The sequence below is a fragment of the Poecilia mexicana genome, unplaced genomic scaffold (genome assembly GCF_051168715.1).
Source record: "Poecilia mexicana isolate PSO_F unplaced genomic scaffold, ASM5116871v1 scaffold_17, whole genome shotgun sequence".
Classification (NCBI taxonomy): domain Eukaryota; kingdom Metazoa; phylum Chordata; class Actinopteri; order Cyprinodontiformes; family Poeciliidae; genus Poecilia; species Poecilia mexicana.
The window spans coordinates 11,946,895-11,961,983 of NW_028263386.1; the positions used below are offsets into that span (position 1 = coordinate 11,946,895).

The following is a 15,089-nucleotide window of genomic DNA, read 5'->3' on the forward strand; positions in this document are numbered from 1 at the left end:
AACATTGATATGTTTTTGCGAAACAAATCAATGTTTCGCAAAACATGTTGACAGTACTCTTCAGATACTGTCAAAACTTGGTTCTCAAAGTTTTGACAGTATCTGAAGAGTGCCGGCAAGCATTTTCATTCAGTTTGCCTCAGTCAGTATTTTGTAGAGCCACTATTTGCTGCAGCTACTGCTGCAAATCCTTTGGATCATCTCTACATAAATAAAAATTGAAATTTGCCTCTAAGGGCTTAGATTTTTGCTCTTTCTTATTTGAAAAAACTTACTCTTATTGAGTGGAAAGCATCTGCAAAGATAAACTTTCACACCTTTTCCACTCTGACCGGGCCATTCTAACGTAACTATACTTTGATCTTAACCGTTTGATTATACCTCTGGCATGATATTCGGGGTCATTGTCCTGTTGGAAGGTGAACCTCTGAGCCAATACAAAGTTCCTAACCCATCCATCCGTAACTTTAACTTGTCCTTTAACTGTCCCTTTTGAAGAAAAGCAGAAGCCAGGAAGTTTTGCTTTGATCTAATCTGTCCACATGTTTTCTCCGTGGTTGTGTTGGCTTACACAACAGGGAATAGAACTTGGAATCCAGAAAAACTACCTTAGCAACTACTTTTTGAACTCATTTACCTTTTACCATAAACAACAGCTCTGTGGAGGACTCAACGAAAAGTTGTCCAATCAACAGATTCTTATTGGCAGCAAAATCCTCTTGGCTGCTTTTCTGACTGAGGTTTTTGTTGTTAATCTTACCTTAATATATTGACGTTTATGGTTTAATTTCCACATTAACGTTTTCTGTGTACAACTGCAAACTGCAGGAAATGAAAACAGTTTAAGAGCATTTAACAAAGCAAAGAGAAAGGAAAATGTGTAAGATCTTTGGTTAAAAGCAGGGTGTCGTGGTTAGGTTATGAGACCACAACCATAAAAACAGATGAGTTGCTCAGTAAGGAGCAGATTCCTATGAGCCATTTCAGGAACCAAGTTACTGTAATTAACCTATATTCTTCAGCTCTTCTTCTTACTTTTTAAAATAAGAACATAAATAATAGAATAGCTCAGCCAAAGGAAAAGGCATCCACTTGTATGGATTTTCACAAACCAAGCATGTAATTGCCTTCCTGCAGGGTGTCTAAGAAAAGAGGCAGACATTAATGAGACAGCAATAGAATGGGCAAAGCTATCCAAGCATGGTGCCCTTTTGCATCTGAAAGGAAAGGGAATGTTACCCAGTCATACATGTCCTTCTTTCATCTTCTATTTTCTTTAAATGTCAATACAAGGGAGCATCACTTTTAGTTTTTTTTGGAGTAACAAATGTCAGCTGTCGCAAAAATTTTTGGTTTTGTTGAAACATTAAGTGTGGAGCGTTCATCTGCTTTTCATTGCATCTTGGAAATGAAAATGTGATTTCTATGCAACTGTTACAAGATCCAATTTATTATAGTTTTATCCAACTTTGAATTGTCTACACATTAGGGGTTTGTACACTTGTCTGACTTTAAGGTTATCATTGTGCCACAAAACAAACAACAAAATTACTCCATTTTGTATTTTTACAAATAGAGTGAATGATTCATAAATGTTAGACAGTGGTTTAAAGAATATCTAATTAATCAGGCTCAGATTTGATTTAGAGATGTTTAAATTGAATTCAGACTATTTACATAACTTAGAAATAGCCCTTCAAAGACGTAGGAGTCTTTGAAGCCTCCTATGTTGCATAGCATAGATGCTATGCAATCTATGCATAGCATCTATGCATAGCATATGCATAGCATATGCATAGCATCTATGCTATGCATAGCAAGCATGCATAGCTATGCATAGCATCTATGCTATCTAATCAAAGCTATCTAATAGCTTTGATACATACTCAAAGCTATTAGTCAGAATACTTTGAGTATGTATCTTGCCTGTCCTTGTTGTTTTTTCTATGGGGTACCAAAATGCTCCTAGCATTAACAATTTAAAAGTGGTTGGAGCTTCTTTGGTGCTGTTGTAATGAAGTGTTTTTGCTAAATGAGCAGTTTGCACGAACATTCTCAACGCAACGGTGCAATTCAAAAACTGCTTCCATTTTTACTTCAAAATGAGAGTAAAAAATGGAACCAACTTTATTTCTGAGGCTAATAATTTATCAAAAGTTTAAACAATCCTATTATTTGTAGGCTGAACCTTTGGGAAAGTAGCAGAAGTTGCAGTAAAGTGGCTTGCATTGGAAGCTTTAATCATTGGTAAATAGCAGCTTTTTAAATAGCAGTTTTGCAGTTTGGTAAAATTTCATCAAAATTCTGGGTTTTCCCACACATGTCCTATAAAAGGATGGAGCTTAACTTGTAGCTTCAACACATGAGTGTTGAACACATACACCCAAAGTAAAACAGGATTATTCTTGAGATTGTGGTTCAGTTTTAAATGCAAAGAACTAAGTATGACCACATTATCCAATTTAAGGTGCATTTCATACCTCTCTATGCACTCTAACATGGAGTCTATGTGAGACTGATTTATTCATTTGTTACCACTTACTAGGATCTTTCCACTGACACCTGTGTGTAGCCAGATTTCTGTGACTGCTCTTACTGAGCACACAGAGAGCAGGACATTACTTCCTGTTAGAAAGTCACGCAGAGACATAACAGGTAGAGATAATGGGTCAGTTCATGAGCAGAAGGGGAAAAAACACAAACAGAAGAGAAACTGAGGAGAGCCCTGTTGTTTCCCAAAATGATTAATTTATTTGTCCAGAACAACAACAACACAAGTGGAATTAATATTCTGACGAGAAATAACTTTACTATTTACTATTTAAGTCTCATTTCCTTCTCAGTTTGAAATGAACGATCCAGCTCATCATCGCCCCCCTAAGACCTAGTAGTGAAACTGTGTCTCTTAGTCATATGTGGTCAATCAGCTGAGCTAAAAAAAAAAAAAAAATGCAGCACTTGCTTGTCAGCGAGGCATGCACAGATGTGGAGAGCTGTGTTAAAACCCTTATGGTGTAAAATGTATCGTTTTTACTTACTTGCTCTGCAGATTGTTTATTTACATGTATAAATGATGGTCTGGTTAAATGACAAGAAGTTATAGCCACAATTTATATAAAGACTTCATTTTTAGGGGAAATCTTGGGATATTTTAATATGCCGCAAAATCTCATCACACCTCTTCTTTGTTCAACCATTACTATTTGAGAACCTCCGACCATTAATTTCAACTAAGCTTCCACAACTCTGCCACCAGATTTCTTTACAGGTGCTTACACAAGTAATTTGATAACTTGATCAAACTACTTTTTCATGAAAAACAATTATATTTCTTTTTGACCAAATATTGTCAGTCAGCTATACTTTCTTCTTTTATCTCGGAAGTATATGACCTTCACAGTCTTATCTTGGGCTATCATGCTGTGTAGATGTTTTTTCTTTATCTGCAGTACGTTGGTTTCACTCCCTGAGCTGCTGAGTTCTGCTTGTTAATACAGGTGTCCACCTTGCTTAAATTTTCTGACAAAGAAACTTTTTGATGCTTTACGTAGCGTTTCAGGGAAAGGTGAAATGAATGTATATTCATTTTTTTTTTATTTTTCTCTTTTGGCTTATTGGTCATAAGCTAAATTTAGAAGATCTGTTGCAAAATTGTCTAAGAATAAGTTAACAACCTGCTTCTTATTGGAATAGCTTTAGGTTACAATGTGTTTAGCAGTCACATCAAACCTAAAAGGTTTTGCACTGCATTGAGGTTGTTTTAATGAAACCTTCAGCTTTCCATTTATAAATGGGTGAGAGTTTTTATAGTGACAACTTAAAAACCCCCAAAAGTCTACTTTATATTCTTTTAAACCATTAATAAGTATGCAAACAGTTACAACTGCTCATGTTAAGTGTTTTTTTATTTTTATTTTACTTATAAAAGTGAAACTTTTGAGTGCACACACAATATCTTATCTGTTAGCATTAAGAAGTGATACAGAAAAATAGAAATGTACAAAAATGGCTCAACATACAATACTGATAAGGAAACAAAAGATTTTCCAAACTGCTTTGTTAGGATTTCAATACAAAATGTGCACACTGAAGCAGCAAGTTTGGATGATAGGTTTGAACTGGGTCGACAAAAAAAAAAGCGAATTAGAAGGTGACACTAAATGACCCGTAGTAGAAAACCCCTTGTTGGTAATTAAAATAATACAAAAAATGCTAAATACACTAAATTCAAGAGCTTTTAAATCTTTTTACAATAGTATAGACATGTACATTGGGGTTAAGTGTGTGTGGCTATTTAGATATCATCTCCACGGTGGTCGCGTCGTTGCCTCCGTTGACGTCGTAGTCCCCGACTGGCCCACTCACCAGCACCTTCACGCGCTCTGGGAAGTCGTCAAATTTGGGCGACAGCAAGAAATCGTAAATGAGAGCCGCAGCCACGCCACCACACATCGGACCCACCCAGTACACCTGGAACAGACAACACTGATCAGTCAATCCGCAAATAAGAAGCTTTCCTTTTGTCAGTGACTTATACTGAATTATTGCTGACCTTTTTTTTTTTTTTAGCTATAGTTAACTAACTTGCTTTTAGGAAGCAATTAAGTTTCTTAATATTGAGACATAAAGTGTGCAGAGTTGTGAGGTGTGCATAAAATGCTCGTGTGTTTTACCCACTGACTTACCCAGTGATCTGTGAAATCATTCAGGATCAAAGCTGGGCCAAAGGAACGGGCTGGGTTGATGCCGCAGCCTGTGTAGCTGATCTGCAATCACAAAGTCATATTATCTTCTGGGATGAAGGATATTGACTAAAGCAAGCTGCAAAATTCATGGTTTTCGAGAGCTTTGTCATGTTTACTGCTGGTTCACCACACTGAAACATGGTGCACCTTTACTGGGTAAGCCCTGCAATGTTTTTGAGGATAAACTCACAGCTGCCAAGTGTCCCAGGCAGACCGAGAGGCCAATGGCCAGGGGGGCCGAGCCGGTGACATCACGCCGCCTTTTATCAGTGACTGCAATGACACACAGCACGAGCTGAAACGTTGCCAGGAGCTCTATGCCTACGCCTTGGCTGGGGGTGACACCGTTAAGCTGTGAGGGGAAAAACACAGAACAGCAGCACTCTGTTAGTTGGTTTTATTTAGATGGATAGTTTCCCATCCCCCACTCCCAGTTTCTCATTTAACAGTTTGCTGGTGTTGTCCTGAAACTTTGACAGCAACTTGGCAGAGAAACAGAATTCGATTTCGTTAGAAGTTATCAACAGAAAAGTTATCTTTTTCAGCGCTGCTCACGGATAAGTTTTTGTCTGTAAAACCCAAGCGTCCAAAAGCACTTAACTCAAAGTGTTAATTCTGCATATGTTCACTTTAAATTTCTTGCAGCTGTTCACCTGTTTTAACAATATCTCACTTCTTTGAAGTAAGAGGGCAAGATAAATAATTTCAGTTCAGTCTTCCTTATGAAAGCTACAATATGCTGAAATTAAATGTGCATATATATCTTTTTTTTTTTTTTTTTTTTGGAGTACTATCAAAATAAATACTTACAGAGTTCAGCCCCAGTGCAGTCGTGTCATTTGGACGTGTTCCAAATACAATGCCACTGGCCAGAGCCGAGCCAAGCATTTGCGCCACAATGTACATCACTGCCTTAAACACACTGATCTGGCAGCTTGCAAGCATCCCGAGGGTCACTGCAGGGTTCAGGTGGGCTCCACTGATGTGGCCCAAACTCTGGGCTAGAGTTGCAATTGCAAGTCCAAATGCCAGTGACACCTTTACCTCCTGGTCCGGGGCTGTGTTGTTCTTGTTCCCGATAGCTGTGGAGATGCTGAGGAAAATGAAGAGGGTCATGCCGACCAGTTCAGCCAAAACGGCCCTCCAGAACCCTTTACTCTTGAACTCTCGCATGGTGGCTGATGAGGTCTGGCTGTTTACGGTTGAAGTTGAAGCTGGTCTTCTGCAAGGTCTGAGTGGTTAAACTCACAAACAACTGCAAACAGGGCTGCATATATAAGGCCTGAGTGCTGATAATGGTTGGTGGGCGGGCTTAAAAAAAAAAAAAAAAAAAAAAACTGAAAGAGAGGGCCACGCTGAATTAATGAGAAATCCAAAAGACTGGTCTCTCACATCCCTCCCTCTGCTTCCTCCCTCTTGCTACAGCCTCTCTTTGGAACCCTGTCTGGTCTTTGGACTTTTGTGAGTAATAGATCTGTGTCTTTAAATAGCTCTATCCAACCAAAGGTAAAATTTCCTTTTGATGCACGCATGTCAAGCTTTACAGCAGAGCTTCTCACTGAGAGCTCTAAGTAATAAAGTTTGATTTAATTATGACACATTTTGAGGATTTCAAGTCTATTTTGAGTTCCTTTTTTGTGTGCTTCATCTATGGAATGACTCCAATACATAATGTTGTCCTTTACTAACAGTTAGGGCCACTGACGGCACATACGGAGGAGTCAGATAAAACGCAGACAACTCCCTATCTGACTTTTAGGTCTCACCGTTCCTCCCAGAGCAGACACTTTCACAATAATGTCTTACATGCCCTGTTTGGGGGACACATTCTCAGACAAATACAGGAAAATGATGCCATTATTATCAATTAGACTTATTGTGTTCTAAAATTTATCTTAAAAAAAAATATATATAACTTTTTAAATGTTTAGCTTTTCAGCAAGTTGCAACTAATTAGAATCAATTACAGTGCCTTGTAGAAGCACTCATACACCTTGAATTATTTCACATACTGTAATGTTAAAACCACAAACTTAAATGTGTTTCATTAAGATCATAAAGCAGGACATAACAGTGAAGAGGAAGGAAAATGATAAGTGGTGTTTGTTTATTTATTTTTATTTATTTTTTTTACAACTATTGACTTGCATATTTTTCAGGAATGGTTTGCTCAGGCAGAGTGTTACCACTGTCTTTTTCATCTTCTCAATGAAGCATTTTCTTCCCCATGTTTGCTATTCCCTCTACAAGGCTTGTGGCAAACTTCAAACAAGACTTATGGATTTCTTCTTCTGTTCAGCAATCATCCCACTCTTCCAGAAAGGCCAGATCTGTGGAGTAGATTACTAATAGCTGTTCTGCTGACAAATTCTTCCACCTGCGGTGGGAATCTCTGCTGTCCCTTTTCCATTATAGTGATTAATTTGCTTGTTTCTTTAATTGAAACTCTTCTTGTCCCACTCTACCAGTTTAGATGAACATACAATAATTGGTAGGTTTCTTCTTCTCTGTAACTTTCTCCCGTCCTTGGGCTTCATGGTGTTATTTGTTCACAAAGCAGCTATGCTTACACTGAGGTTAAATTACACATGGGCGGTCTGTATAATTAAGCAAATGAAAGCAATTGGTTGCATTGGATTTTATTTAGGGATTTCAGCATAAAGACAAATGCTAATTGTGCATGTGAGATCTTTGCAAAAACACTACAAATGAAAAAAGAAACAAACAAAGAAAATGATAAAATGTCATTTTATCATTTTCTTTCCACTCTACAGGTATGACTTGCTCTGAGTTGGCCTATCACAGTCTATCAAGTCGCAATAAAATTCATTATTCATTGACAAAATGTGTAAAAGTTCAGGGGTTATCAATACTTTCGCAAGGCATCGAACAATCAAAAATATTTTTGCATGTTCCACAATATGTTTTGTTCTTTATCTCGAATGAACGAAGCCACAGTAATTCATTAACTGAAAGGATGTTCTCTACATAGTTATTAGTTGTAGTGTTGAGCAAGCAGTGAAACATCAACCCTGTGAACAGAGCAGCTGACCCCAAACTCACGGATCCATTCTAGCAAATAGAAACCCGAAGCATGTATCTTCTCAGCTGACCACCAAATATTCTAAAGCAAATTCTCACAAGGTCACCTATCCGAATTTTTCATTATTTTATTTATTTATTGTTTTTTGCATGGTGTTCCTAACATTATGCCGTACTTCTCTGTTCATAATTTAATATTTTTCATATCTCAATTAAACAGTGTTTTCCATTAACTGTTCAGCTTTTTTCTCTGATATTTTTTCTCTGTTTTTTTTATGAGCTAAATTATCTTGTGATTTATTTTAATTTTTCTCTGTGCAACATCAAAATGAGGGAAGGGAAGTGGCCCATCCTTAAAAATATAGACAACATTGTAATTATTACCTAATTTCACTCGACAGTGATGGAGCTCCAAGATTTCCTGCAGATCAATGAGTCATTGCAGAAATGTCCATGAATCAGCAGCCTTCTGTGTTTCTTACTCAAAAGAATTTCTATGCAAGTGAATGTTTTTTGTCAGGCTTTAGGAAGATGTCTCAATCTTCATAATAGTTACTTACATTCAGCATCTGCTCATTTGAAATCAGTTTACCAAGGACATATAAGGACAACCCTATCAGTGCTCATAGACCTAGAAAGCCTATTCTCCAGGATCATATAGACATTGAAATTCTGATATTTTTGAAGTGAGCTGAAGTCATTATCAGTAAAGGTTTACTTACCTGGTTCAAAAAGATGTCATTTCAAAGTACATTTATAAAATACAGACAATAAATTCTCAGAGTGGTGGAAGGCTACAGGGATATCATCTAAATCCCTGATGATATGTGATTTTAGTTGTTCAAGACCGCTCAAACTGAAAATGTTCAGACCCTTGGCATATAACCATTGCGGGTAACAAAACTCCAGGCGCCTCTGTTTAGATGCTAGTTTTTTTGAGACCTAAAAATACATGAAAAGAAATATTTCATATTTCCACATTAAATGCAACATACAACAACATCTTTTCATCATTTTTTTCAGTCATTTCTGAAGTCAAACATATATTATATAGATATAGTACATCTAGACTGGAATATTTCATTCCTTTTCTTCTTATGATTTTAATAACTATTGTTTAAAGAAAATTAAAACCCTAAATAAAGAGTCAGACGCTCAGATCCTCTAAATGGTTTCTGCTGACTTGACAGATGTCCCTATAGGTAATCACTAAAGAAGCTAGTTGTTCACAGAGTTCTGTAGTATATTTGAAGACAGTTGAGTAGAAAGAAAAAGTAGGGTTGAAAAAGGTGCATCAGCGATAGAGATCGCAGCAGTTCAAGTCTAGTGAAGAATTTGGGGAGCTTCACAAGGAGTGGAACTGAGGCTCCTATGGGCTACAAATGACGTAGCCCAAGCCACTTCTGAACTCGAGACAATGTCAGAGGCACCTTACTTTGCATAAGAAGAAAAAGAATTTAACTGTTGCTCAGTGGTTCAAAGTCCTCTTTTTCAGATGACGGCAAAGTTTGCATTTCATTTAGAAGTCAAGATCCCAGAGCCTCGAGGAAAAGACACAGGATCCATGTTCCCTGAACTCTAGTGTGAAGCTTCAAGATTTTGGGTGCATTGTCATCTGCTGGTCGGTTCACTATGTGTTTGGAAGTTGACAGTCAATGCAGCCATCGTAAAATTAATTAAGTGACTTTTTGTGCACTTCAAGCTTCCTTCTAGAGAAGCTGATTCAATTTTCCAATAGGCTTTGGCATCTGCCCACTCTCAAACGTTGGTTCACTGACCATGGTGGCAATGCATTCAGCAGTAACACCATGATGCATGTGATTAGCCTGGAGTAAGCTGTCTTAGTAGGCTCTTCAGCCTTTAGCTCAAGTCATAATTTGATATGTGTCCACTACTAGGTTACTTACTCGTTAAATTTGCAGAGATAATTTCTAGATCTGGAGCTGTAAACATAACTTCAACATAGTGAAACTGTAGTTGAAAAGCCAGCAGCTGTGTTAATTATGGTGAATTGTGAACAAACAGATTAGTAATATCTTGTAATATGGCCTCGTAGCACAACACGTAAAGTCTGACCAAGTTTAATCACTAAAATCAGCCGGAGGTGGAGATGCGTCTGACTAGCTGTTAGATTTTCATGCTCTGACAATGATTTGACTCCCTCAAAGGAAACTGCAAACTATCCCTCAAGGCAGTTTTTTTAGAGACTGTTACCACACTGATTGCTATGTAAATGAGAAATTATGAAAACAATAACTTAACAGAATATATTTTCAAATAACCCAAGCCATCCTCTCAAGGTAATAATGTTCCAGTGTCCAGACTGGTTGGACTCTGCAATAGCTTCTCCTTGTCTGTTCTCTTTGGCACATTTATAGACAGGATAATGTTTGGTTTGTCTTTGTCTTGTCTTTGTCTTTCGCAGATGGTGTCTTCAAACAAAGTCTACGAGTTTGCTCTGGAGCAACCAGCTTTGGTTCTCAATTGGCAAAAAAAAGGTGAAAAAAGTGCCAAACAGAGGAGTTAAATTAGCTTCAAACACCACAACTGTAGTGATTAAACTATGAACAGCAGTCAGACACCTGAGATCTCCAATGAGAGTGTATCAAATCTGGAATGCAATGATAAACTGCACAATAGAAAAGATATCCTTGTTCTTTCTCCAGTATGACAAACGTGTGTCAGACGAAAGAAATTTGAAAAATGTAGCACACAAACAAAGCTATTTCCCCTTCATATCTTTATTTGTTTAGAGATTTAGATTTGAGGAGATCGGAGAAATCCGTATGAATTCCAAAAAGTTTCGAAAACGGCCATAAACCTCAGATCTGATGACCAGTAAATATACTGCTAATTATTTTTATTAATATGTACGCATGGAAATATATAGTACTATTTCTTCAATTCACTAGGGCACAGTGTATGATGTATAGCTGACACATCTCTCTTTTTGCTGGGAGAGCTGAGTAGCAATATCAGAAATAGATAAATATCCATAAAGGATAATTTATTTGCCCAGTTCCTCTGTTAGATAATATCCAGTCGCTCATTCTGTTCTGGGCCTCCCAGACAAGAACCAAAACATCAAATTTCAGAATAGGAGTGGCCTGCAGACTCTGAGAGTCATCAGTGAAGCCTTAAATAACATTTGTGTATGCAGGAGCGGTAAAAGTTTGGCATGTTCCAAACTAGCCAGAGGAGTGAAGATGAGTTCAGAGAACCAATGGGAAAGTCAAATGGGATTTGGATCTGTGCTGCACTCTGTCAAACTTGACTTTAAATGAGCTGCTCTCAGGGGAATAGACAGCTGGAGCTTTGCAGACAGATGAGACCCGGTAACATTAGCTATGGCCCGATGGCTTGTGAGAAAATTAATATTTTATAAAACATTTGTTGAAGATTTTCAGACGTATTGGATGTGCTTTTGAAAAATGTAAGTTTCCCCTCCTAAAATATTGCTCTTGCACTTGAAGAAAGAGTTTCTAATGTACGATTGGAAAATTAATTTCATATATCTGGAGGAGCCACTGTATAATTTTGATTTACATAGTGCTTATAGTAAGGTGTGTGGATGTGTGTGTATAAAATTCCCTGTTGAGACAAGGATTCAGAGAAAATGCTGAGGAATGGTGGCAAATGAGAACGGTGAATAGCAACGGTGGCAATAAGTGGCAAGATTACCGAGTTTTGTCCAAGTAGGGGTCAGGAACACTTTATCAGGAATATTGTTACTCATTATTTTCATGCTCCGTAGGCAAACAGTGCCACGGTTGATGTTTTTGTTCACAGGGTATTTCTGAAAGCACTGAAGTCCAATCGTAGTGGGCAAACCAGTGAGCCTATAGGACATGAGGTATTTTGGGGATTTAAAGAAAAAAAATTATCATGCATAGAATGAAAAAGTTAATATTTTATTGCTGAAAAATAAAATAGTAAAGGCATTTGTGATACATTTCCTATATAAAATAATCTTGGTTGAGAGAAAAGTTTAAGTTGAATTCTGCCAGATGTAAGAATAATTATTTTGTGTTTAACTGTTTGTGAAAGACCAAATGTAAGTCAGCAAAATAAAACCTTAACATAAATAATTGGAGTCCCACATATGTTCATTTTAAAGCTATATTTACCCAGCTGTACTTACTTGACTGCAGTAAGTACAGTCTTATTCTTTATTTTTTACCACAACTCTTACAGCAAAAAGAAATTTAATGCATAAATCCTCATATGGCACATTTTTGCTTTCAGTTGAACATAACAAATGTTTACAATAGCAAATTTATAGTGCTTTTGGTATTTCAGGAATCCCACATAGGATAAGTCGTATTTATTTATTTATTTATTTATTTATTTATTTATTTTTCCACTCTTTATCTCACAGTTTATTTTCTCCGTATAACACCAATCAGGCCTTAACTCAGACTTAAATGTGAGATGGTCAAAAAAGTATTAAAAGAATGTGGAAGGTTTTTTTTAAAGGGCACAAAATATAAGCCCAGTTTGAAGCTTAAAGGGTGTTATTTATGTCGGAAGGTGGTAGGAGTGGATGTTCGGAAACCTTTTATATGTTTCTCTTTGGTGAATTTAAGGTGTAACAAAAGTATCTGGGTAAGAAATACTTCGGTAATGATATCAAGGTTTCTTTGTCCTGAAACATTTAGCAAAAGACCTGAGAAAAAAAAAATCTCAGCCAGGAATGTACCTTATATATTATTTGTAAAGTATTTCAGTCTATGAAACAGTCATGTATAAAAGCACAAAAAAAGTAGAATTGCTTTAATGTTGTTAATAGGCACGCATTTGTTAACAATTAGATTTTCCCTTTTCCACAATGGTGTCAGAAGCTGAACCAGACAATCAGACGAGCTGAGTTAAAAGTATAATTAGTGACAAAAAAATTGCTGAATACCTAACTAAGTACCTAGAACTGTGACCTAGAGTGCATAATACAAAAACTGTTTCCTGTTCAACCTGATGTAAATGTAAAAAGTGCTGCACTGTGACCTCTTTGGAATAAGTTTATTTATCTGCAAGCAACTGTTGTACTGGCCAAAGCTTCATTTAAAGCTTTGCAATACAGCCACATGATATACGTTTTGCAGAACAACAATGGGACATTCAGTTGAATTCCTATGCAGATGGCATATTATACATGTTGATGTATATACTATGTCAGTGTGTGCAGATGTATGTGTTTCATCTTGCCGTCTGAGGAATGAAAATTGGTAATAAAAGCAATGGTCTTGTTTTATCCAACATTTCAGCTTCCCAGCTTAAAGCTATGCTGCTTCTGTTTCTTTTGTGTTCTCAATTAGTTCAGTGAATTGCTTCTCCAGTAGTTTCCCATTGTCTCCATTCTTGAACTGTTGTAGCCGCTTGTGTGTAAATGTACCTTTTTGGAAGGGGGGAGACACAGGTAGATCACTTTTTAAAGACATAAATCAAGAAAAATGTAATCTACTGAAAGCAGGCCAATGAAAAAATAAACAGGACAACAACTAGAATGAATCAAAGGAAAACATTAAATAGAATAATTATTTGCTTTATTTGTTTTTACCCTGACGATTTTGGTCTGTCACAGTTTTCCTCCCGTGTGGCTTTAGTTTTGCAGGGACAGCTTAGACTGAAACACACTGAGCATTTGATGGGAAGATTGCATGCTGAGCAAACAGAATGAAGAATTTAAGACTGTAGAGCAGAGACAACACAGAAACCAAGTGACCCATGAAACAGCTTTGGACAGTTCTGGACCCTTTTACTAATTGCTCAAAGTTATCTAATTATGGCCCTGGCCACAAAATGTTTTGCCATCAAAGGAAGCATTCCTTGTGGTAATAAACACTTTGCATCAGTTCTCATCACTTTATTGGATGAACAAAACATTTAAAAGAAACACTCAAAAAAAAATAGCAGCTGTTTTGTTGTTCATGACAAAGCCATGACACCACACACAAGAATTAAATAATGGAAAGATTTAATGTCTTTCCAAGTTTTATATTCTATGGCATAAAAACAAGTATTTTTTTTTTCTTCATAAACTGCTCACTTTTCAAACAGTAAAACCATCTGTGGTTAAAACTTTTAGAATTTCACCTAAAATGGCTGCCAAAACAGATAAAAAAAAAAAAAAAACGTGTCTCTTCACATTACAGACAAATCACATAAATTCTTTTCTGACACCTGCACTTACACACAGCTTTACAGCAGTTGCAACACTATCGTAGCATCTTATCTTATCTCATCTGAGGCTCGTATCAGTTTAAATTTTAACAAATTATTCTTTGCAGAGATTTCAAGATTGCTAAATAAAATCAACCTCTGATCTTCAAAATTACAGACTGATGTGAGTTATATAAAAACAGTTATTTTTCTCCTTTTAGAAAGTGAACTGTTTGCACTGAATCAGCTTGAAGTCTTTGATTAGTTTGGTTTGGTGAGTAGACTCGCAAACACAAGCAGGAGAGCCAATATCAGTGTGTGAGATCCTCTCAGTTGTTATGTGAGGCTCCTGCCTTCCTGCATGTTTATTACCAGTGTTAAACCTTTTTCCTGTGCTGCCCGACCTCTACAAAACCCTACAAAAACATTTCTCAAGGGCTCAGTCAGCGGTTTGTGATGCCATGACAGCAGCTCCAGCATTTCAGAAGTTTTGCGGTTCAAATCAAGCACATACTGCTTAACTTTGTATCTAACGAGTTGCAAAAAAAAACAAACAAAAAAACATTGCTGACAAATCACATTTACACCCCCCCCCCAAAAAAAACCTCTTAACTTCTTTCAAATGGTAAAATAATAAGACAAACTAGGATGATTTCTACATTGTAAAAGCTGAGCTCCATACTGATTTCATTGGCATAAATGGTGATCTTTGTTTCTTTTCCATTTTTTTTATAACAGACAATAAAAAAGTTTTGTATACTGACTTCACACATAGTAAAATAAACCATATCCTGTATAAGAAATCTTTCTCTTTTTTTCTTCCGTTTTTTTCCTAAGGCAGTTGTGGGTTTTATTTTGTCTTTATAGTGGATGTGCTATTTTGGTCTGAAAACACGTTTGTAAAATAATAAAATGTGGAGTGGAAACTGATAACCGAGAACTTTGTACTCATCCCTGGCTCTCATCCAATATGTTACATTCTTTGCTCTGAACTGCTTATTGAGAATATTGGAAATTGAGTTTTTAATTAAGTTCTTGTCAGGTAAATAATGTAGTTCTTGTTCTATTTTGGCACCACGTGCAGGCCTTATTGCTATATGTTTTATTTACTGTCCTCTCCTTTCCTTTCTTTGACTTTCTCTTCAT

The 15,089-nt window shown here is 36.7% G+C and overlaps 1 protein-coding gene and 1 long non-coding RNA gene across 2 annotated transcripts; one reads left to right on the forward strand and one right to left on the reverse strand.

Annotated features, from left to right (window-relative positions):
• Nucleotides 1–3,887: 3,887 nt before the first annotated feature.
• LOC106914246 (aquaporin-1) lies at nt 3,888–6,054 on the reverse strand. Its single transcript, XM_014980920.2, has 4 exons — nt 5,556–6,054; nt 4,936–5,097; nt 4,686–4,766; nt 3,888–4,470 (listed from the first exon to the last, which is right to left on the reverse strand). The coding sequence occupies exons 1-4, from the start codon at nt 5,916–5,918 to the stop codon at nt 4,291–4,293; spliced, it is 786 nt and encodes a 261-aa protein (XP_014836406.2). The 5' UTR covers nt 5,919–6,054; the 3' UTR covers nt 3,888–4,290.
• A 78-nt stretch (nt 6,055–6,132) lies between these two features.
• On the forward strand, nt 6,133–13,271 carry LOC148154752 (uncharacterized). The gene is made up of 2 exons (XR_015765803.1): nt 6,133–6,206; nt 10,213–13,271. It is a non-coding gene; the product is annotated as an uncharacterized LOC148154752 (long non-coding RNA).
• The last annotated feature ends 1,818 nt before the right edge of the window (nt 13,272–15,089 follow it).